Below are 23,962 nucleotides of genomic sequence, written 5' to 3'. Positions count from 1 at the left end.
TCGCAGCAGAAGCTTCCACAGCGGTGCAGCGATTCCTCTTCCCCTCAGCACACCGGCTGGTCTCTATGTCATCACAGCGGATCTCACCGGCCTCGTCGTCGCTACAAAGGTTTACTGTGGAGGACAATTAAGGAAGCTGGAAATCTATTTGTACCATCTTTAAAATGTGGTGGGCCGAGTGCGTTGGCAGATCCAGCCTATAGCGCAGACAGATGGAGAAAGGGCAGGAGTGCCGCCGCCTCCTCTGGTTGCCATGGTGAGGTGAGTGTGCGGAGAGGCACCCATTGTAAGAAAAGTAAAAAGGAGACTGAATTATCATTCAGCAGGTGGCCCTGATGCTGTGTCACCACCACCAGGTAATGAATGGTGTTGGCCTTCCTGCGCACACAGGGAGTGCAATAATCTCCCATCAGCTACCTTCCTCGGCGCAGCGAATAAAAGACCTCACACTGTTGATAGACTTGTCAGGTCAGTGGCCATGTGAACCACCGAAATATAACAACTCTGCCAGCGTGATCACGGGTTGAAGGGTGCGATCTGCTGAGAAACAGGACACAACGTGGAAATAAGCCCCCTTTATTCAATATCGATTTACATTTTATATAAAAATTACTTACATTTAATACATTTCTTCAAAATACAAGCAGCCAAACAACATACAAATCAAATACAAAATTATAAAATTTCTTATATTTATCATCTTCCATTTTTCTGAAGTAACAGATGTGTTTATAATAACTCTATAATAACCATTTTGTAGCTGTGGTAAATCTCTTTCTTGTCTTTAATCCATCTGTTGATATATGAGACCTAGAAAAATATGGTATTCAGTTATCTGTCTTCTCAGCGTACAGTACAGGATCTGATCGGAGAACATTCAAGGTGGGCTTCAATCTCTTTCACCAAAAGATAAGTTCATGTGGTATATTACTGTAGAAACGGGGGTTGGAAATCCACGGAAATGGAAAAAGACAGAAGACCTATGGAGTTACATATTGAGTGAGAAAAGATCATGTTGATAGTGAAATCCAGTCAGTAGATCCGTCAGGAGGGGGGAAAAAAACAAAGAAAAAAACTCAAAAAAAGCTTCACTGCTCAGGTGTGATGCTTCGTGGTCCAATATGACGTGTAAAAAAAAAATAGTTTATCCTTATAATCATTAACTCCTCTCTACCATACTTACATTTGTTCAGAAAAATTGAGCCAACCTTCCTTCGTTACCTTCACAAAACGACACCCTGTCCGTATTCCACTTGAACTAGAAACAGGTATGGGAACAAATTTCAGCACTGCATTTTAAGGTTTAAACTGTGCACGAGTGTGGCTTATGGTGTTAATAAAGTTTTTGCAAATCAGCAGCTTTACTTCAGTGTCATACGGTATACAGTATAGCGCTGTATAACTTATGTTTGACAAACATTAGAACAGTAAATGGAAAATAAATCTCTTCAGCACACCAACAAGGACATTATGCTGATGCTAAACCAGTAAAACCTAAGAGCCTCGTAGGAAATAGAAAAAGAATCTTGTTTCCTCCTTCATATTATACATTGTACACTGTGGTAAAAAAGAAGTACAAAGTGTAAAGTTAGGCTATGCGGCGGTTTCATGAATTGTCCCCTCTAGTTTCTTTGGGAGTAGCTCTCTCCTCTCGTCAATACTGATGACGGGCTTCCGGCAGTTTTGCCCGTCTATATAGATCTTTGCATACACCGGGTTGGAGTAGTTCATGGGCTGTAAAGGAAAGGAAAGAATATATTTATTCATATATATGACTTTAGAACAGTGGCAGTCTTAAAGCTGCATTAATAGATTGTTGTTGTTTTGGAACAAGTTGAGAACATCTGAAAGATCATCTTGTTTTCAAAATATTAAACATTTTAATAAAAGCCAGCAGATACGGAGCAGCATCATCATTCATCTGGAGTCATGTTTTGTACACCTGATGAATCTAAGTCTAATATTTACTCCAATATTCATTCATTATAGTAAACTTAAACTGAAACTATAACAAAAATAAGCAGTGAAAAATATTTTTAGTAAACTGAACCTAAATAAAAAACTATATCCTTTAAGAAAAACTAAACTGAAATGATATTGCCCGGGTAAAAAAACTAATGAAAATAAAATAAAATAGTTTTAGTTTGTTTTTTTAACTATAATATATCACTAACAAAAAAGGAGACAGCATGAATTTCCGTCAACTCTCGTGACATTGAACCACAGAAATGGACCAGACTTGACATTCCAGGAGACAGCGCAATGACAAGCTTCACTATAGTAGCACGGATGATTAGAGATTAAACATTATGGCCGTTCCTACACAGTTCTCTAACCATGTATTTTGTATGTATAAAGCTGCATACTTTTGAGACATTAAAGCTGTCCTAACAAAAACAAACTAAAACTAAATATATAAAAACTAAACCTTTCTGAAAAACTTAAACTAAAGAAAAACTAGCAAACGCACTCTGAAAACTAATTAAACTAAACTAAAATTAAATTGAAAAGTCAAAACTAAACTGAACTAAAAGCTAATTGAAATTAAAAACTATTATAACCTCGATTCACTCTTCTTTGAGCTCTGTTTTGGTCCCCACCATCTCATGAGAAAAACACCCTGGCTCTTTAGCTGCTAAATACCTCACAGTTTACCAGAGCTGCCTGATGCGTCTGCAGACAAGGTTGATAACTGTAAGAGCAGACTTTGCTGGCCAGTTTGCAAAAACAAAACTAAAACAATGAGCTAAAAGAGACTAAAAAACTCCGTAGAGCTGAGGGGAACTCTAGAGAGCAAGCAACCTCCTCATGGCCATTTGAGCTAATGTTAATATAATAAAATACTGATTAGTGCAGCTTTAAGGAAAGTCCACTGTGATTATCAAGGTCTGAAGCGGTACAAAGAAAAGCACAAGACAAGACTCATGCATATGATTAGTAGCAACAGTACAGTAACAGACAGCAACATGCAGGATGAGGCCAATTCAAACATAAATCCATGCAAGTCCACTGTCTACATTCTAACATATAGGAGAGTAGTAGCTTTAAAAACGTATTTGACATTAGGAGTATATTTAAGGGCTGATCTCACAAAATGATGGAGGAAACAGCTTTGGATGACTGTGGATGTTACCATGACTCACTTTGGCCTGATTGACATTTGGTACGGGTAATAGTCATATCAACTTGTTTAAAATGTTTGCCAGGTAACTGCACAGTGCACACTGCTTGCCTACAATGAGGGTGAATTTGTTTTCTGGAGGGCAAAACACAAAGTGAAGTTTGGAAAATTCACCTGTCCAGGGATTACTTCCTTGGGCACAGAATTCATGCCCAAGGTGTGAGGGTCACTGGATTTAACACACCAGCCCTGCAACACAACAGTCAGGCACCACCTCTGTTTACAGTGCAAAGTTAAAATAACACTAACACAGCTGACACCAAACAGTCTGACGCATATAACAATGCATGGCTGTCTTCTTTTTTTTTTTTTTTTTTTTAAATCTATCAGTCCAGTTGTTGGTTATTTGACTTTTCTTTAACTCAAAATGAAACTGCACTGAATCAAAGCGGTAGAGATTTGTCGGGAGCGTAGTGGAATACAGAAGCTAGTTTAGATTCAAGCCAGCGTGCCTCCGTTGAAAATACAGCCAGATTGGACCGAGAACAGCAGATGTCAAAGTTGGCAGCTCAAGAAGCAATAGCATTAGGCTTGAAGCTCTAGCAGGTGAGCTAGATAACAACATCAGTGAAGGTGTTATGATTCATTTGATATGCCGAGTGTTAGTGTGGGGGTTGAGGGCCATGAACAGAATAAATCACCAGCCAGATGAAAAGTCCTCTTGGTTCACGGCACCTGTACATTCCTGCACACTACTGTAGAGGTAATCCCATTGATCCCAACACTAGATTATCACAGTTATTGGAGCAATTAAACTAACAAATTAGAGGTTACACAAAGTCTGTTTATACACCCATGTACATGCATTCTTGGATGCAGATGTAATGAGTTGAAGCACAAGCAACTATGCAGGTTGTCACTATAGTTTCCTGACTAGAGATGCTGCTGCAGCAGTGACGCTCCTGCAACAAGTTTAATAATTTGCATGTGTGATAAGGATTGGCGTCAATCAAGGCCAATCAAATCAGCTCCTCTCCTCTCTCTTTTTGAAGCGCTGCACTATTTATGAAGGATGTGTAAGAGGACATGATTGCATATGGCTACTCAAGTCCTAAAAAATGAATATACAGCACTTAAAATGCATATCCTGCTAAATGAAATAAGGTTGCTGAAAGTAGTGGAATTTTTTGTCACGATGAGTTCTGAGCATACTGACAGATTCACACAATAACTAGATAACCTTTAGATCCAATTAAAGCTAGGGTCAGTAGTGTTCCTTGAAAAACATTTTTTGTTATATTTGTTGAAATTCTCATTACATCCCAACGGCATTCAATAAAACAAACTTTCTCCCTGGATTTAGGGATTTTGGAGCTAGAGCTGCTAGCTACGTTTATTGGAAAAAAGTTGACAAAAAAAACATTCAATTTGCTTTTCAGGCAGATGTAAAGCTTTAGCTTGCTGCTGGCATTGTGGTTAGTTTAATATTGAGTTCATAATAAAGCCAACCTTGTGAGGGTCCAGCGTGAAGTTGGGTCGCAGCAGGCTGCCTGCATCAGCGTGGTTGTCATGGTCCACTTCATACATGTTGTATGACGGGTTGCCAATCTCCACGTTGATCCCTCCGTTCGTCATGGGCTGCCTCTGTACGCGTTTCCCCCTGGGGCGTGCGGAGCCAGGAAATCATTAACATGATACACAACATGCAGGTCAACATGCTGAACAGCTTCGCCCGGCTCCTCACAACAAATCACATCATACTTCTTGGCACACGTGGGAGTACATAACTTTGTTGGGCGCAACTAAAAGCTGAATTATACTCAGAGGCTGAGTGAGGTCAGGGGCTCTGCTGAACATGTTGAAACAAACAACAAACTCTTCATTTATAAAGCAAAAGATGTCCATTCATCCTCAAAGCTGTGTAGTGTTGGATCTCATCATCTGTTGCTGCTTAGAAGACTCTTTTCTTTCATATATGTTATAGTTCTTTATTTATTTACTTACCTTTGCTTCCGTCTGCAGATGTAAACACCTGCTACCACCATCACAATCAAGATTACCAGCAGGACCAGAGGCACAATGATAGCTATGCTCCCTGAGAGACAGACAGAGGAGAGATGGCGTGGAGAGATGAGTAACCATTCAAAGGAGCTGAGATGGGCTCAGATAGTGACACATTGTGTGTAACCATGCCTGACTGTGGCTTCAAAAAAAAGGCCACTTTCTTTTCCTTGGGCTTGGTTGACTGCACACTTCACTCTGTTTACGGAACAGATATCTAATACATATAACTACAGTATACAATTTGGCTGCCCCTTCTTAGTCTATTAGTCGACTAATCGGTCGTGTTGGTCTTAATTGAAGATTTCTTTAGTCGTTTTTTATGCTTCTTTTCATGTCTATCTCTGGTAAACACAAGATTTAAAGTGGTGCTTTTGTGTGATTCTTTGTGGGGAAACTCTTCTGTTAATCTGTCGATTAAATCAACTAATCAATTAGTCGACAAAATCGTGAGTCAACCAAGAATTTCTTTGGTTGAGGACAGCCCTTATATACAGTATTATGTAAATACATAGATTCTATAAAGACATGCATCATTTTGAACACCTGCAAAGATCTTAGTAAGAAAATTAGGACGAGTATAATTCCCAAAGGTAACATGGTATAGAGCTTTTTCTTAAGAGATGGGGAGTGAGTGGTGAAGCAAGAGAGAGAGAGCAGCGGCGACAGGAGTGAGTAATGTTATCGACTCAGGCCCAAGCAGGAAAAGTTAACAGTGTTTGGTTCTGGGCTACTGTTGAAACATGGCGGTGCAACATGGCGGACTCCGTGAAGAGGATATGTAGATTATAAACGGCTCATTCTAAGTTAACGACAACACAATGACTCTTATTATCAGCTGATTATACACTAATGAAAATACACTTATTAATATTATATTCCATTTCTGCCAATAGATCCCCCTAAATGTTACACACTGGTCCTTTAACATATCATTAAGTTAATTACTTCTTTGGTGCTCCTGCTGAAAAAAACATGTCAAACAAATAGATAGTAGCCCAAATAGATATTTAAGAGCAAAGGGGTGATGCTATCTATCATACAACGGTGGTTAGAGTGGCAATACTGTATGTTGTCAAGATATTGTTGAAACAAAGAAAGCGCTTGGGAGTGCTTTTTTGATTGAAATGCTGGGATACCAGAAAAAAAAAATGCTATATGGACACAGGCCCTTAAACAGAAACATGTACCAATTGTATTCTACGGTTGTTAAAAGAACACAAACCGACTTTTTCATACAAACTGCAATGATGTGTGTGGAAACCCGAAGCAAAACATAACCGAACTGTGATGGGCTGACAACAGCAGCTCCTCTAATTCAAACGAGGTAAACCTGCTGAGTGAAGGCTTTTCTGTTCAAATACTGCAAACTGGCGAGGTTGGATCGAGTTCAGCAAATCTTTAGTTAGGGTGCCAATCAGGACCAAGTCCAATTGTGTGGCGCTGGTTAGGGTAAGTATAAACCTGCCTGTAAATGTGTGTGCATGTATAAGCAATCATTCGACTGAATAAGGGCACTGTAGAAATGATATATACATTTATTCATACAGGAAAGATTTCCCAACACTCACCTCCTCTGGTGTTGTCTGATCGGCTGCTTTTAGGGGCGGGTCTCTCACACTGTGTTCCTGCCCAATTGGCTGAACATCTGAAGGAGGTCAAAAAAGAGTAAAAATAAACTTCCATTACAAGAAGCTTCATAGGAGATAAAACTGCTGAGAAAACACCTTCACACAATGGAACAGCGTTATGATGTGACCGTGGCTTACGTATACAACACATTATGATTTCAGTCTTGCTATGAAGTGCTTTGATCCAACACAAACAGAACACCACCTGGAGAGAGAGCACTATGTATATACAGTACATGTTGTGTCCATAAACAGTGTGTGTGTGAATTTACATGTTGAATATTCAGTGTGGTAAATATCAAAGGATGACAGCGGGACAACAAGTCGTCATCTCATTTGTGTTCCAATGGGATCCGATGGGCGTGATGTATGACCCTTGTTAGAGGAGGTGATATCTAATTTCACACAACTGACGCAGATGGGTCTGTAAAGCATGAGTGATCTGGTGGGGGATGGCAGAATGAAATTACTCTAAATTACATGCACTCTAAGAATCAGAACATCAGGCTATCAAATATAAGAATGCAGCCCCATACGTACGGGAAATGAATCACACCCGCGTCGAACGAAATGTCACAGCGACATGAATTTTAATGGGATATTGGAAGCAACGGGGAGTTTGATCTCCCACGGGAAGCGTAAAACCATGAAAAGACTAATTCCTCAAGAACTGAAGAAATTCTCTTAACCTGTGTTGAAGGCATTAAAGATGAACACCGATTACTGATGAGCCTAAAGTAAGTTACACGTGATGACTGGTCAATAACGAACATATTCAACTTGCCATCATGCAAAGGTTGCAAATGCACAGACTGATGCCCACATCACAGAGACAGTGTCAAGGTTTAGTCCCCCCCCGGTTCCTGTGTGCTGGGTGACGACTGCATGAGATGGGTGGCAGTGAGGGGCCGCAAAGATACAGAGTCATGAAGCAACTGATAATGTAATAAGTGTCACATCAGCTAATACCTGCTCAGAATGTAATACAATTAGGAAAAAATGAGCTCTAAGTAAAGATGTTAGTTTAATTTGAATAAAAAATAGGATGTCTTAATCTACTGTGTCTAACTACTACTATTACTACTAAAAATACAATCCTGTCTCCTACAAAATCATGTTCCCATACAACTAATCTGCATTCTCAATTATGTTTAGAGGGAAACGTATTTTCTCCCGGATTAGGGTCGCAGTTTTAAACACGTTGTTAACGTTGTAAATTGAAACTTAACAAAAAACACTACAAAACTACTTGGTTAGGTTTAGTAAAAAAACATCATGGTTTGTCTTAAAAACAGTGATCTCTTAGGAGAAAAGTCCGATGTTTGTAACAGACTTTCTTGCTAATTATTATACAGCTTTGTTGAGTACTCGATTCTGATTGGTCAATCACGGCATTCAACGGTCTGTTATTTCTTTATAGAAGACCGTTGCTATGTATAACAGACCGTTGCTATGGGCGCAGTTCTGATGTCGGACTCTGGCGAGCCGTTTTAGTGTCAAATTATTGACATCTTAAGTTAGTAGCCGTGTAATAAGCGGGATAATGTACAGCTAGCGGGTCATTGTTGTGAAAGAAACCTCTTCAGGGCGATGAGAGACCCCTCAGCTTCGCGTCGGCTTCGCCCTGTCGGCTGAACGTCAGTAAATAAAGTCATCTTAAGGTAATAAGTCCTTTTATTTTAAGTCAATATTGTTACAACGGACAAAATGAGCAAAGTGAGAAAACATTTTCTCACCTGTTCAAAACGCAAAGCTGTGAGCGTTGCTGGTAAAATGGTGAGTAAAAGCTAACAGAGCAAACACAGTGTTTGACAACAACTTTACAAGCTCACTAATTACAGTTAGTCAGCTAATCTGTGGTCCTCGGAGCGAGGGCAGCGTGACAAAACACATTTCAATCAAAACATGAAGTCACGCAGTAATTATGTACTAAAGACACTCCAGTCACATCCAAATGGCTGAAAAGTATTTAAATAAAGACAAAGAGCTGTACAAATAGAATTAAATGTGATTCTAATCTAGTGAATGCCATTACACTGTCCTCCAGTTTACTATTTTTAACCTATTTTTGGTTACTTTTTTGACAATAATTACACTTATTACATGATAAGTTGCTACAAGGCGGCGCTGTGACAAGGAGCCCGTTGACTGGACTGAGGCTGAAATGGAGCCGGATGGAGTTGGGGTGGGGGTGTGGACAGAAGGGGTGAGTGGGCTCTGAATACAGCTGGAGAGGTGAGAAGGACCTACTTGCAGCGTGGTTTGTTAAGAGCTGTTAATGTGCACATCCCCTCATTCTGACAGAAGTAATCGCAGGGGTTGGCCAGCTCATCACAACGTTGGTTCTTGAACCCTGACGTGCAGCTGCAAAACATTGTGTTGGGAGTGATAAAAGGGCCCAGAGAATGTATATTGTTGAACTGTTTGCTGCTTGATGAATGGAGACTGTCACTGAAATCCCTTTCAGCAGCTTCATTCATAAAATGGGAGTAAGTCAATGTTGTGTCTGCATCAAGCAAATTAGCAAAATATATATATATTATAAACACAAATCAATTTCACTGCTCACCAAGTGAGGGCAACATCTGCAAGAGAAGAAGTTATTAACAGTGGTCACATCTCTGAGATGTGTGTTTTCTTGAGAAATAAGGTTATGTGATTGTAATAAAAACACTAATAACCAAGATTTGTAGTTAATTGATTACCAAAAAATAAAACAATGCAAAAACAAAGTGTTATTTTCACTTATTTCCAGCTCATGATGGTAAAAATATCCAAAATATCTATAAGATGTTTTAAAAATACAATCATATGTAGAAGATATACTGCATTGTGAATATCACATCCTACCAAACACAAAACACAATCATACTGTAATGTCAACAGTCTTTTACTATCTTGTACTATTTCATAAACACAATAACAGGCTTTTGAAATAAATAATATATGTGTTCGTATAGAGAGCCGAAATGAGACGGGAACTTCCGGATCCTGTTCCAGAAGTAAGATAAGCTCATTCAAAATTACATTTGTAACAATGCTAAATGACGAATAAAACAGAGCCTTTCTAAACAGTATGTCCTGTGGCTTGCTTCATATGTTTAGATATGGACTGTAGCCTTTTGAAAATCAGCGTTTATCTAATGTTTCAGTTTTTTTTGTCTTGGAATAAAGAAAGTAAACCACAGGAAAACTGTTTTCTTTTTTCTCAAAAAGACCAATGAAAGAAAGGTTGAATGAGAGATTGCACTGACTAAAGTCCCTGACACACCAAGCCGATGGTCGGCCGTCAGACAGTTTGGTCGATGAGCGTTTGTCGGCCTAGTTTTTGCAGTGTGTCCTGCAACGTCGGCTCTAGTCTGCCCATGACGGAGGCCGTCGGTGAGAGAAATCACTGATTGGCTGTTCAGCTTAAAACTAATCAGTGCACGAGAAGAGAAACGGTCATGAGGAAAGCAAGCAAACGAGAAGACACAGAAGGCTCTTCTCATTTTCATCTCATCTGATCATTCCAATACACAGATATTTTCACAACGACATGGCCATCTGGAATGAAGCTAAGTGGTGTGAATATGGTCGACAAACGGCGCTTTTTTTCATGTACGTATCATAACAAAGGCTTGTATTTCCGCCATCCTCGGTCTTCCGGTTTCCCTTTTTGGAATGACAAATACAGACTACCGCCACCTGCTGGTGTGGAGAGTTATTCTATCTCACGCAGGCACAGGACGTACGCTATAGTTGGTAGTTGGCTGTAGTCTCTGCGGCGTGTTCGAGTGAAACTTTTTGGCCAAGACAAAGGCGACGTGAGGCGACTCAACAGGCGGCCTTTGTCGCCGCTTGTTCTGTGATGTCGGTTTGGTGTGTCTGGGCCTCAACAGGAGCTAGTGGAGGTGAGGAGGTTCATCCGGAAGTCATGACTTCGGCTCTCTATAATCATTTTTGCAGTTTGAAAACCAATATTGAAAATTGTTGCGACTTGTTATTTAACTCTGTGTAAACGTATCATACAGTGAGAGAGTGAGCAAAATCCTTTGTGACTCGATAACTCTGTCTAAACCAAACTCTAACAAGAAAACCATAATATGTAATTTAATTTGAGAAGAATATGGGACCTGTTCTAACTGAGGTCCATTGGATCCTATCCCTGCAGAGACATCCTTAAAAAGTTCTATCATAGTCGCTCTGGAAAGAATATTATTCAGTAATAGAGTGACTGAAAAAATCAAAGTGACATAAAAACACTGAGTCACGTCAAGAACATCTTTTCATCTGAAAGAAAGTCCTGATATTGTGCACACATAGTACAAAGCCAGCTTCTCAGCAACAGCACATCAGAGGTAAGTTATACTCCAGATGAAAACACTGTTGTGGTTTATTACTAAGTTTATTGATCTAACTGGCCGACACAATTGCTGAAGTAAGTGAGATTTTCAACACAGTAGGTAAAAAAAAAAAGAGCTATTGTATAGTTGAAATGCTTCTCAAGAAGTATATTTAAATATTTCTCAGTGAATCACGGTGAGGGCTTGGATGTTTACCATAGCTTTCTTGACTCATGCATTTTGAAAATCTCTTTCAGCGTTTAATGCAAGAATTATATTTGCAATTGAAGCACTTCTGCCCTGCAAGGTTTTCACTTTGGGGAGGCTTGATGAAATATGCATTCACTCAGAGTATTAAGGGCAAACATTATGATTTCTTGACACAGACATATCCATCATCTCACATAATCTCTGTTCTGTGCAGCAAATAATAAACCATATTATCAAGATCTATTAACCTCATCGAATAAGATGGGATCATTTGCATAGAAATTGATTCTATCCCCTGGAATCTGTGAGTGATGACCGCGAATTTCAATTTAACTACAGTGGACAATGGGCAGTTAAAAAAAAATAGAGAGTTTGGCTTTTGAAATGGATTTCCAATTTCCTCCTTGGGGAGATTTTTAACACAGCACGCTGCATGTGATTATAGTTGAGGTGGTATTAATCTATGGGCAGCGCTTTGAGTAGACTTTCGCAATAATTCCCTCGTGTCTGCCAGTCAAGCTTTTGTCTGCTACAAGTTTATGCCGTTGGATTTCATGGCATGTTCTACCACTGACACATACCTCAGCTTCCTTTTTTTAGATCTTCTAAAACCTACTACTGAAGGGAGTCAGAGAGGCCTGACATCAGCTCTTAACTGCAAGGAGGAACAGTGCGATATGTGCAGAATGGCAAGCTTTGAACGGGCTTTGAAACCATTTTTTATCTGCCTAAAAACCTTAAGCCACAGTGAGGTGTCACACAGCATAAGATGGTGTACTGGCACTCAGCCCCCTGCTGTGCCATGGCCTCCACATAGTGACATCAAACCTTCCCTCAACTTAAGGATTTCTTTCCAGAGGAAGACATCTATCTTGTACTCCGAGCAGGGAAATGGGACCCCTTGGTGATTTTCAGTGTTGCTTCTAAGGCCAGGCTTTCTGGGGCACGGAGCCAGCATTTGAATGGAAACAGTGAGAGTGTGAATAATAGTGGAGCACATTCATTTTTTTCCCCCCACTTTCCTTCACCCATTAAGCAGTGACTTACTGACAGAAAGGCAGGTTGGTGTCGGGGTCCAGGTGACAGGTGCCTCCATTGTAGCAATATCCGTCACACAGCTGACAGCTCGGTGCTATTCTGCCATTTGTGCAACTGGAAGGTGAAGAAATAATGGATGCTAGCGACAAGCAGAAAACTACACTTTTACAAAAAGAAAATGAGTCAGTGGTGGTTTTGTCACATATGCATAATTCATATAAAGCGGGCGAGTTCACATGTCTTCTAATTCATTGGCATTACCAGAACCTAAATGGCTGTAGGGTGTGAGACCCAATACATTTTTCCGATTTAATCAAATCGTTTCATTCAGCCTGCAGCCTGCAGCCTGCGGATACAGCAGCTGAGACCTGAAGATACACTGTACAACTAATGTTTTTCCATAAGAAGAGGACTATAAAGTAGGGCTGTCAAAGTGAACGCAATAATAACGCAAATTTGTTTTAACGCCACTAATTTCTTAAACGCAACTTGCGATTTTTAGGTTGTAGTGGGCTCAGTTTTAAAGCTAGAGTGAAGAGTGAAACCAGAAAACCTAAAGAATCCATTGGTACCAACCAGACTAAATAACGCTTCAAACTTACTCTAAATTTTGTCGAGGAAACACTGGCATGGCCATTTTCAAAGTGGTCCCTTGACCTCTGACCTCAAGATAAGTGAATGAAAATGGGTTGTATGGGTACCCACGAGTCTCCCCTTTACAGACATGCCCACTTTATGATAATCGCATGCAGTTTTGAGCAAGTCAAGTCAGCACACTGACACACTGACAGCTGTTGTTGCCTGTTGGGCTGCAGTTTGCCATGTTATGATTTGAGCATATTTCTTATGCTAAATGCAGTACCTGTGAGGGTTTCTGGACAATATCTGTCATTGTATTTTGTTGTTAATTGATTTCCAATAATAAATATATACAGACATTTGCATAAAGCAAGCATATATCCCACTCCCATGTTGACAAGAGTGTCAAATACTTGACGAATCTCCTTTTAAGGTACATTTTGAACAGATAAAAAATGTGTGATTGATTTGCGATAAATGTGATTAACTATGAACAATCATGCGATTCAATATTTTAATCGATTGACAGCCCTACTATAAAGCTTTAGTATTATAGCAAAAGTGTTAAGGGACAAGAAAAGTGAGCAGATACCAAGCACTCACTTGCAAACCACATCCCCTGTCTCCTCGTTAATGAGGCAGGGAGCTCCATGGCATCGAAGACACTTGTCCACCTCGCACTTGTTTCCCTCAAACCTGGCGGGACACACACACTCCACATAGCCGCTACTGGATAGCGTGCAGGCCTTGGAGTTCACACAGTAGTGATGACAGATGTCTATTCCACAGACACAGAGAGAGAGAGAGAGAAAGAGAGAGAGAGGGAGGGTAATGTTTAATGAGAAACTCAACATAGTTTAGATGGTTTGATTGGAATCGTACAGGGCTTTAATGGGACTTAATTATCCACATCAAATGACATCTTAGCCACAGATGAAAACATATCACCCCTTGGGCAAGCAATGGTAGCAAAATACTAATGACGTGCTGTTGAAATTGTTTTCCCCCAACCCATTATGACAAAGCAGTGCAAAAGAAAAATACATTATCACGTCAGCACAGAAACACCCAAAGGTGGTTTGATGGTTTTGATTTTGTTTATCTGCAAATAGGCGCAAATGCGGTGTTTGTGGAAAGAAAATACTTTAGGGGGTTGTTTTTGTTCCACACTCTGCGTGTGAACTTTCAAATGCTCGCTTCTATAGATTTTATGCAGCATAACTGAATTCAAATCAATGCTTTGTTGTGACTGTTCTCGCGGCTAGACTTGAAAGGCTAATGTCAATCATATGGAGGCCAAGTGCATGACAATAATGTGTTTGTTGTTGCGTTTGCCGCCACCAAGCAATGTGTGCAGGACTCACGGTAAAGACAACGGTCCCCTGTATATTCTGCCATGCAGCGGCACACTGGCTGGTTCCCCTGAGTGACGTCACAGGTTCCTCCGTTTAAACAGTAGTTGTCACAAATCCTCCTCTCACAGAAAGGCCCTGAGAAACCAACAGGACAGCGGCATGTCGGCTTACCTGGACAAAGACAGAAAAGGAAAGATTAAAGCAGCAGTGGGGAGAAATGGAGCAAATATGATTAAAAAAAGTTCTGTTTATTTTTTTGTGTCTATATCTCACACACACCGTCCTGCTGCTATAGCGCTTATGGCTGAAAATAATCCCCAATAAAATGCACTTCCTGTTTGAGTAACGTCTGCTTAAAGCTGCATGGCCCAGCTGTTTTTGCAAAATTGCTGACATTTCTTTTTTACACACCTACAAGTAATATGATCCTACATGCTTATGCACGGGCTGTCAATGTGTCAATCATAGTTCCATGTTGTATGGAAATCAGACTCCCATAGTCACCAAGACAGGTGCTAAATAGAAGCAGTAAAAAGCATCCAGTACTTCGGTGTGGAGTAAAGGAAAAGATCCTTCCTTCCATCCATCATTTTTAGACACATATTCATGTATGGGTCAAGGTGACCGCAAACTGGCACCTTTGGAGAGAAGCTAAGGTGCCCTTTGTCTCGTATGTCCTCTGAGTCCATCTGGGGGATCCGAATCATTCACAGGCCAGACATAATATGCATATAATTCCTCCAGCGTGTTCTGGGTCTGCCCACGGATTCCTTCCTTGTCAGACATGTCTGGAATATCTCTAACAGGGAGGCGTTCAAGAAGCATCCTAATCAGATGTCCAAGGGACCTCGAGTGGCTTCAGCATGAGGGAGCCGTGGTTCTACTCAGTGTGTTTTCCAACAAGTTTTTAGAGCCTTTTCTATCTTACATATTCTTACATATTCTTATATTCCACACTTGCGAGGAAAGGCCACCCCTTTACCAGCTAGGGTACCTCCCCATAAATACAACTTGTTGATCAGAAACATCCTAACCCAATCAAGGTTTTAGCAGTAACCCCAGAAACAGAGCTCATGCCTATAGGTTAGAGTCAGAACATAGACTGATATAGATCAGTATACATACACGTAGAGCATTAGCTTCATTAGATTCACTACAATGGTCAGACACAAAATCAATCAATCAGGTGTATTGCTCAGGACCAAAGGAAACGCAGTGTTGAGTGTGAAGTTGTTTGAATGAGCCGTTCAACACCGGAGGCAAAGCAATGGTCGGTTCCAAATAGGCATAATTTAAACAGCCACAGCAATAGTACTCTGGAAAAAGACAAAACCTAATAACTTTCATGAACTGAAAACACTGCGAAAGGGTTAAAGTTCTAAGACGAAAACACGGGCAACACCCAGACCAGACAACGCTGTGGTAGCGACCTGTCAATCACAAGGTAGCCACGCACTAAAGCATACCCTGCTTTATGGTCTATTTGACTCTAAATGGGACCATAATTTACTAAATGAACATCATGTTGTATTGATGAAGACTTGAAACTAGTGATTGAGACCATAAACTCATGTTTACAATGTTTACTGAGTTAATAAATCAAGTGAGAAGTAGGCTCATTTTCTCATAGACTTCTATACAATCAGACTTCTTTTTGCAACCAGAGGAGTCGCCCCCTGCTGGCTGTTAGAAAGAATGCAAGTTTAAGGCACTTCTGCATTGGCTTCACTTTTCAGACCCAGAGTTGCCCACTGATTTCACCCTACTACAGGACAACTCACAGCTTACAGACACACAGATCTGAATTTCAAATAAATCTTGTGTTTAGACAATTATAGCAGAGAAGTCTGAAGAAGAGGCTGGTGCGCCAAACGGTACAGCAATAAAAATCCCTCTAATGGGAGCTGATTGGTGTGCAGATCTATCTGTTTCAATTCTGCAAGACAATTATAGTCCCTATTGTCAATACAATGGTGGTTAAGTGGTGAAATGTTATGATTATTAAGGACTTTTGCTCTATGAATGTATTTACTTTCAAGCAGGGCTTTTTTATGTTTCATAATTTTCTGAACACAAAGCACAAAGACATTTTATTTCACCCATTAATGTCACAAAAGCGTAGAAAAATGAGAGCAGTTGTGTGTCTGTGGTTCAAGTTTGTTGCCAAAAGTTCCATTAGAGTGTAGGTAAACGAGTTAAAGGGACAGGAGAGCAGGAATTCAATGACACCTTGTGTTTTTATAGATAAAACTGGACATTTTCCAGCCTCTAATTGATTGTGAAGTTGCCTTTAGTCGCTTTTTATCACCAAAGCGGGGACTTTAGGAAACCCATTTGACTACATTCGCTTCATCGCTCATTTTTGGTCGCTTGTATATTCTTATGCCTCAAAGAAATGTGGTCAATGCAGCAAGACTTCTTCCCATAAGAAGAAAACAAATTGCCTAGCATGAATGAAACAAAAGGCAAAGTCCCCTGCAGCAAAACACATACAGTATCAAAACACTTTCATTTTCCTCCCAGCTGTCCACCACTATAAATAGGAATACAACTCATCACCCAGTGTAGCATGTTGGACTTCAACTACTGAGCCGGTGAATGAAGAACAAAACAAGACTGACTATCACCAATAGAGGCCCTGCCTTCTCTTATTCAGCCCTGAAACCGCCCTGCAGTTATCTCACAGCATGCAACGTGATTCTTATGCTATCTTGACAGACAGACTCCATTTCGTTTAATGAGCGGCGGTGATTATCCTGGCTTCTGTTTATGTCACGTAGAGCTGTTTTAAAAATCTAAACAGAATTTGGAAACAAGATGAAAACACTTTTTTTTTTTTTCTCTTTCAAAATATATCAGTTTACTTCCTGTTGGGTGGACGTGTTTTCAAAAGGCCGAAGGAAAAGTAAACAGATTTCATTCTATGCTTTAAAGTGGAGAGTGAAAGACGGCCTATTTAAAAGAATAAACGTTTAATCAAAACCGTTCCCATCAAAAATCAAAAGCCCACATTTTTTATCTCTCCGACTGTAACTGCTATGACTCACGGCTTGGTTTCTCATTTTATTTACTGGACGTCATTCAATGAATACATATTTAATCATTTCAAACCACTTGAATAAGACCCTGCTGTTATAAAACATTTATGTGGGAACACAAACCGCACTTTTTGTATCAGGGCAATTGCTCTGATGAATCTTTCTTTATGACAAATGGGAATGGAGATGTTGTGGGTGATTTCGATGATGGGGAAGATGATGTACATCCTTGTAAATCAATGATAGCGTTTTTAATAGGGCTGTACATCCTGATTCAATTCCACCGCTGACATCTCAGCGTATTCATATACATTCACTAAATTGTGGGGTGGAACTTGTTAAAGGAAACCACGAAAGCATGAAAGAAGACCTTGACATGGAAGGAGGTTGATATTTGAGGCTTGTTCGACGGCAGTATCAATGACAAAAAACTGCTCAACTGGCAGATGTAATGTGGCAAATGTGAGCTGAAGTGAGAAAGACGCGGAAGTTTAAAGGAAGACGAATGTGGTTGAATGCCATCATGCGCTGGGTCAGCCTGCGTGCAGGAGGAAATGGGCAGGCAACTCTAAATTGAAAATGTCTGTCAGGTTTTCTCAGCAAGTTTGTCCTGCCCAGAGCTGAATATTAAGGATTACAACACATGAACCATACCGGATGCTTAGACTTTAGTGAGGACAGTATCATAAATGATTGATGACTATAGAGATTAATCAACATGGGGTGGACACGGAGACAGTAGCTGTGTTTCCATTCAATTGTCAAGTGAGTTTTAAGCAAACTTTTGAAAGGTCGCAAAGAAAAGAAATGCAAATTAGGTGCGTTTCCATCAACTGGTTTGGAGCGAATAAACTCGGCTACAGCTGGTCAGAAGTTGGTGCTCTAGGCTACGCATGGCTATAATCTGCAAATAAACAAGAGTAGAACAAGTAGAGGTTGCGGACCGTAAACAAAACAAGTCGGCTTGGCAATCTTATCTAACCATTTATAGCAAAATGGAGAGGGGTCTTCAGGAATTAGTTTCAATTGACCGAAGTCCTACCTCCCTTAGTTACTGTTGCTAGGTCGTACAAGCTTGACAAAAAGAAACCTATTTCTAGATACTTCAGGGCGGCATGAGCCAGAAATAATCAGATGAAATCAAGCAGGTTCATCAGAAACTCCTTCAGCTCTGACTCCGGCTGCGACCTGCAGTCAGAGCTCCGGCAGGAATTGGAGAGCTCTGCGCCTGGCGGCAGCGACTCCTCCTCCTGCTCCTTCGCCTCACTGCTCCACTGGTCCCCACTGGGAGACAACACCGACACATCTATGCTGGAGACCCAGGCCATATTGCTGGGCCTGCTGGAGTGAAGGGAGGCAAGGGAGGACCAGAATCAGGACGGCGTGGAGCAGACTGTCAGACCCTGCTGCAGTAAAATGAGAGGTTTTCTAAAGGGACGCTGGCGCTCGGAAACACTACCGCTTTTATCCACAGGGACAGCCAAAATCAACACAAAATGAAAGTTCCTCGTAGTAACTGTGGCTATATACAATGTAATGTATCCGTGAAGATTGTGGCACTTATGTAATGTATCTTTTATATTAATGTTACCTTTGAACAGAGGTAGCTTAACTAAGTATAACCCCGGTATAACCCAACAGGAAAGGGGAATGTAAGCCAGGTTGTCCCAGATTCCAAGCATGCTCAACTGTTATTGGAGCACAGAACGAAAAGGGGCGGGACTTAGGAAGGGTCAATTGGGCAAGTTTGAATTGTTCTTTCATATCAGCTAGTATTGGCAATGTTTCATGTTCGGAGATGAAAACAAGATGATCAGTAATGTAAGTTAAATATTCGCTATGTCAGAATCTATTCGGCAAAGTCGTTTCCATAATCCATTTAGCGCATTAACTATTTTTCAATAAAGGCAAAAAACACTTCTACATTTTTTTCTTCACAAATGAGGAACTTTTATCGAATTTTTCCGTTTCCATACAGCTTTTCTAATGCGATACTTCAAAATACGAATAAAAATATGTGAATGGAAACACAGCTAGTAAACACCTGTGAAATATAATGCAATTGCAGGGAGGAATCAGGTTGCAGATGTTGATCAACAGTATATTTTGAAGTAGACTTACCCAGGGGTGAGCCCATGCAGGTGCCTCCATTTAGGCAGTAGTCTGTACAGTGGTTGACCTCACAGCGCTCCCCTGAAAAGTCAGGCCAGCAGTAGCACCTCCAGTCTCCTTTCTCATTGGCTAAGCAGCGGCCTCCGTTCTCGCAGGGGGGACGGCACAGTTCACCTTCACAACAGCAAAACCCATAACGCTTACTGTGCTGCAGTCAATCACATCTCACAGTGCTATGCTGTTAATGTCAGACGGCAACAACCATATTCGAATAGATGAGCGTGAGCAAAAACTGCATGCAGGAGGCGGCTTTTTTCAACCCCAACACACACGAAATATTCACAATGCAGGGTGTTTTGATCCAAGCTATGAACAACTAGGGATGTCTCATCAAATTTAATTTTGCTGCTGTATTTTGACATATTTCCAATGCTGTTCAGTGCATATCGAAATCAAAGTGAGATTTGTTTCTGATACTGCATCCGATTCGACTGTGATCAGGCCATTAAATGTGAGTTATCGGTCGCTATAAGCACCATAGATGTGGGTCATTATGGGGCCTGCTACACCCGTTAAAACCAACATGTTCTAACACGTTATAAAACTGAATGAGATATTGCATTTTCAACACAAATAAAGCAGCTTCTTTAAGTTTAGGCAACAAAAACATTGTGTTTTGGCTTAAAATAAATGTTTCAAAAGTGAAAGTGAAACCCCTAAGTGTGTCTCCTAAGTCAAAGCACTGTGTTTCATGTCCCATTGACCCTAACCTCCACCCATCATGGAGTTTCACGCTGTCTATACTACAGCGCCTCACTTCCCCTTTTTCCTCCTGTCATAATTACTACGGTCACTAGAGGTCGCTGTCGTCTTCTTTTATTCCTTCTTTCGGTGATCGACCATTTAAATCGATGACAAAGCCTACTATTGGGTGTAGCAGGCCCCTACTGACCCACATCTATGAGGCTTATAACCACTGATAACGTACATGTAATGACCTGTCTAACCAGCTGGATTATCACAACACAAGCAAGGGTTTCCATCATCCAAATTTATAGCCGCTGCTAAATCATACAACAAGTCATTACTTGGCATGAAGATGTAAGAGTGTGCCTACCTGAGATGATGGCATCGCTACAGGTGCCATTGACCAGCACCTTCCCTTCTGGACAGGTACATCTGGCGCCCGTTGGGTTGAGCAGACACATGAAATCACAAGACATCCTCAGGCATGGATTTGATGCTGTTGAGAAAGTAAAAAAAAGAGCCAAGAAGATAATCTGTCAGTCTGGCCTGAGATGAAAAGGAGGTTTGTTTGTGAAAAGTGTGTTTGTTCAGTCTCAGCGTAAAGCTATTTATTTCAAGTGTTTTAATTTCTGTTTTGAAGGGTGTTATTTTCTTTTATGAAGCCCAGCGAGGCACAAGGCTAAAGCATATGAATAACTTCACAGAGGCCTCTTCTCCAGATTGAATAATCAACGATTGTGGAACGTGTAAAGAATTTCCCGTTGTCTAATTGACTCTGAAGTGCTCTTCTCGCTGCCGCCTAGAGTGGAACGTAATGTAAACATCTCATGAAACAATACTCGGAGTTGATCAAAATTACAAAACACTTCCACGAAGATGGGTTGTGTTAAGTTCAATACTTATAATCAGCATGTGTGAGCTATGAAAGAGGTTTGGCAATCACTGCTTTAAAATGAATGTTTGGTTTGGTTTAAAATAGAGCTGCAACATTTATTGAATTAGTCGTCAAATATGAGATTAATTGCCAACTATTTTGATGATTTAATTTAATGCGGTTTGAGTATTTTTTTTAAGTAAAAAAGGTAAAAATTCTCTGATTCAAGCTTCTTAAATGTGAATATTTTCTGGTTTCTTTACTCCTCTGTGACAGTAAACTGAATATCTTTGAGTTGTGGACAAAACAAGACATTTGAGGTCATCTTGGGCTTTGGGAAACACTGATCGTCATTTTTTTTTTTACCATTTTCTGACATTTTATAACCAAACAACTAATTGAGTAATCGAGAAAATAATCAACAGATTAATCGACAATGAAATAATCGTTAGTTGCAGCCCTATAACATGAGACATAGCGCTAAAGAGGCCAACTGTGTCCAAACTGCAGGTGCATTACACAAAAAAACTGTAAATTGTTTAAAAACCACATTAATAAAGTGGATTCACATTTGTGATTTAGATATATTCAGAGGGTTTTTTGATGAAATGATATAATTATGTCTACCCACTTTATGTGACTCTGACTGGTCATTAATGGTTACACAGTATACAGTACATACTAAAGATAATCAGCGGTCAGATTTCAAGGATGTAATGGATGAAAGCCCAGAACAAAATCTAAATGGTTGTTAGGGGTTTTGCTGAAGATATCAGGCCTCCATGTCATCGCTTTTTGCAGGCTGTGCACATCTTCTGCCCACAAACTACACACTACACACTACACGGCTTGTCTAATGAGTCTCTGGGGAAAGGAACAGCTGCCCTTTAAGTGAAAAACTGAACAAGACTGAGCTGTCTGATGTTCTATAACCATTAACACCAGAGATGTAACAAATAACTCAAGTGGGTCTACTACATGAAGAAAGCGGGAGGATATGGTAGTATTGATTGACCGTGTCTCAGGAAACAGATGGGTGTGTTTTTTTTATGTCGCACACCTGAAACAGTAAAGCGTCTCAAAGAGAGCTTCAATCAACCTTAATTATAAAACGGAGCATTGGCTCTTTCTTTGTGTATTATTTTACCAATAGGTATCATTAAATATATAATGAATTCATAATGACTTTTTCACCCTGTAAACTGATTCTTCATCGCTAATCATACACCTATACACCTATTAACCAAAACATTATATAGTGGATTTGCTTGTGAGCTATATTTGGTATGGGATTAACTGCAGTTATCTTTGGCCCAATTTATCCCTCCTCACATTATGTCCTACCTGAAGTCCTCAACCACATATCTAAATTGCAGAAACAAGACTTCAACGATACATTTTAAGTATTAGTTAACATTTTAATTTTTTAACTGAGACAAAAAGCACTTTTTGTTCTTTTTACCCAATTATAGCTCATCCTATATTTTCATTCTGCGTTCTTTATATGTAACTCAGGTCCAGACATCCACAATCACCCATTAATGCTGCATCCGATTCGACTGTTAACTCTTTTAACTGTGCGTTATCAGTCGTTATAAGCATCTTATTACACGGTTTTGTTGAATACTCTGTCTATAATTCAGCGTGCGAGTTTGCTCCTGTCATAATTACTATGGTCGCTTGAGGTCGCTGCCGTCATCTTTTATTCTTTCTTTCGGTGATCGCACATGTGAATCAAAAAACCTACTAGTGGGTGTAGAAGGCCCCTTCTGACCCATGTCTATGAGGCTTATAAATAAGGGATAATGTATAGCAACCCGGTCATTGTTGTAAAACCTCGACAGGGTGATGTGGCATTGTCTTGCATTGCCCTGAAGGGGTTTATTTCACAGCAATGACCTGCTAGCTGTACATTATCCTGCTTATTACATGGCTACTTACTTAAGAAATCAATAATTTGACACAAAAACGGTCCGCCAGAGTCCGACATCAGAACTGCGCCCATAGCAACGGTCTGTTATACATAGCAGTGGTCTGCTATAAAGAAATAACAAACCGTAGAACGCTGTGATTGACCAATCAGAATCGAGTATTCATCAAAGCCGTGTAATAACCACTGATAACGCCCACTTAATGACCCGATAACAGTCTGAACAGCCACACAAAGACTCACGAACCAGACGCCATCCATTCGATGAATCATTTACAAGATGTATCCTATTCGACTCAGTAACTGTTTATGATGGCCTTCAACAAACCCTCTCCACATGCGCCTTGTACAAGTGCCTTTCATTAGGGTGTTATGAACACAGCAAGGTGAAAGACTATCAACATATCAACTATGTACCATGGCTTCTATTGGCTGATACTCTCCAGGTTGCTTGATGTCAGGAAGTCATTCTTTGTTATTATTTATTCTTTTGACAGTGATACTTAATAGCTGTCTTCTCTATTCATACGTTATGTGCTTGGTCTCAAGGTTGAATGTTACATGTACCCGTTTCGTTCATTGATCACTGGTGAATACTGAGTGCAGGTCAAGTGTGTAAATAGACTCCATAGGCCTTCTTCATAAGAAGAAACACATTTTCAATCTGTCCTTAGCCATGCCTAAGAATTGACAATAAGAACAAAACTCAAACTAAAACAAATAAAACAAGTATTTCCAAGAAAATAAAATGTGCGTGTTACCTTCTAGACACGACCGAAATCCACTGAAATCGAGGTCCGTCTGAATATTTTTTTCCCCTCACAAATATTCTTAATATATAGGGTTGTGCAAGCATTCATAAGAACCCACAAAATAAATTAATTTCCAATGCAAATTTTTCAGACGAAAATCCGTGCTTGGTGTCAAACGGCTTTTAAAAC

The 23,962-nt window shown here is 40.2% G+C and overlaps 1 protein-coding gene across 3 annotated transcripts in view; it reads right to left on the bottom strand.

Annotated features, from left to right (window-relative positions):
• Positions 1-988: 988 nt before the first annotated feature.
• Positions 989-23,962, bottom strand: part of lrp1bb (low density lipoprotein receptor-related protein 1Bb) — a 314,579-nt gene continuing 291,605 nt past the window's right edge. For all 3 annotated transcript variants that reach the window (XM_037789698.1, XM_037789696.1, XM_037789697.1), the window contains exons 81-91: positions 20,588-20,713; positions 19,480-19,644; positions 14,330-14,491; positions 13,569-13,743; positions 12,396-12,500; positions 9,064-9,177; positions 6,754-6,830; positions 5,126-5,216; positions 4,631-4,781; positions 3,296-3,370; positions 989-1,734 (exon numbers count right to left, since the gene is read on the bottom strand). In XM_037789698.1, the coding sequence (XP_037645626.1) occupies positions 1,594-1,734; positions 3,296-3,370; positions 4,631-4,781; positions 5,126-5,216; positions 6,754-6,830; positions 9,064-9,177; positions 12,396-12,500; positions 13,569-13,743; positions 14,330-14,491; positions 19,480-19,644; positions 20,588-20,713 (1,382 nt within the window). In that variant the 3' untranslated portion in view covers positions 989-1,593. The remainder of the gene's footprint in view (positions 1,735-3,295; positions 3,371-4,630; positions 4,782-5,125; positions 5,217-6,753; positions 6,831-9,063; positions 9,178-12,395; positions 12,501-13,568; positions 13,744-14,329; positions 14,492-19,479; positions 19,645-20,587; positions 20,714-23,962) is intronic.

This window comes from Sebastes umbrosus, chromosome 13 (assembly GCF_015220745.1).
Source record: "Sebastes umbrosus isolate fSebUmb1 chromosome 13, fSebUmb1.pri, whole genome shotgun sequence".
Taxonomy (NCBI): domain Eukaryota; kingdom Metazoa; phylum Chordata; class Actinopteri; order Perciformes; family Sebastidae; genus Sebastes; species Sebastes umbrosus.
The sequence above is the reverse complement of the archived record's forward strand: the minus strand, read 5'-3'. Positions and strand labels throughout refer to the sequence as shown.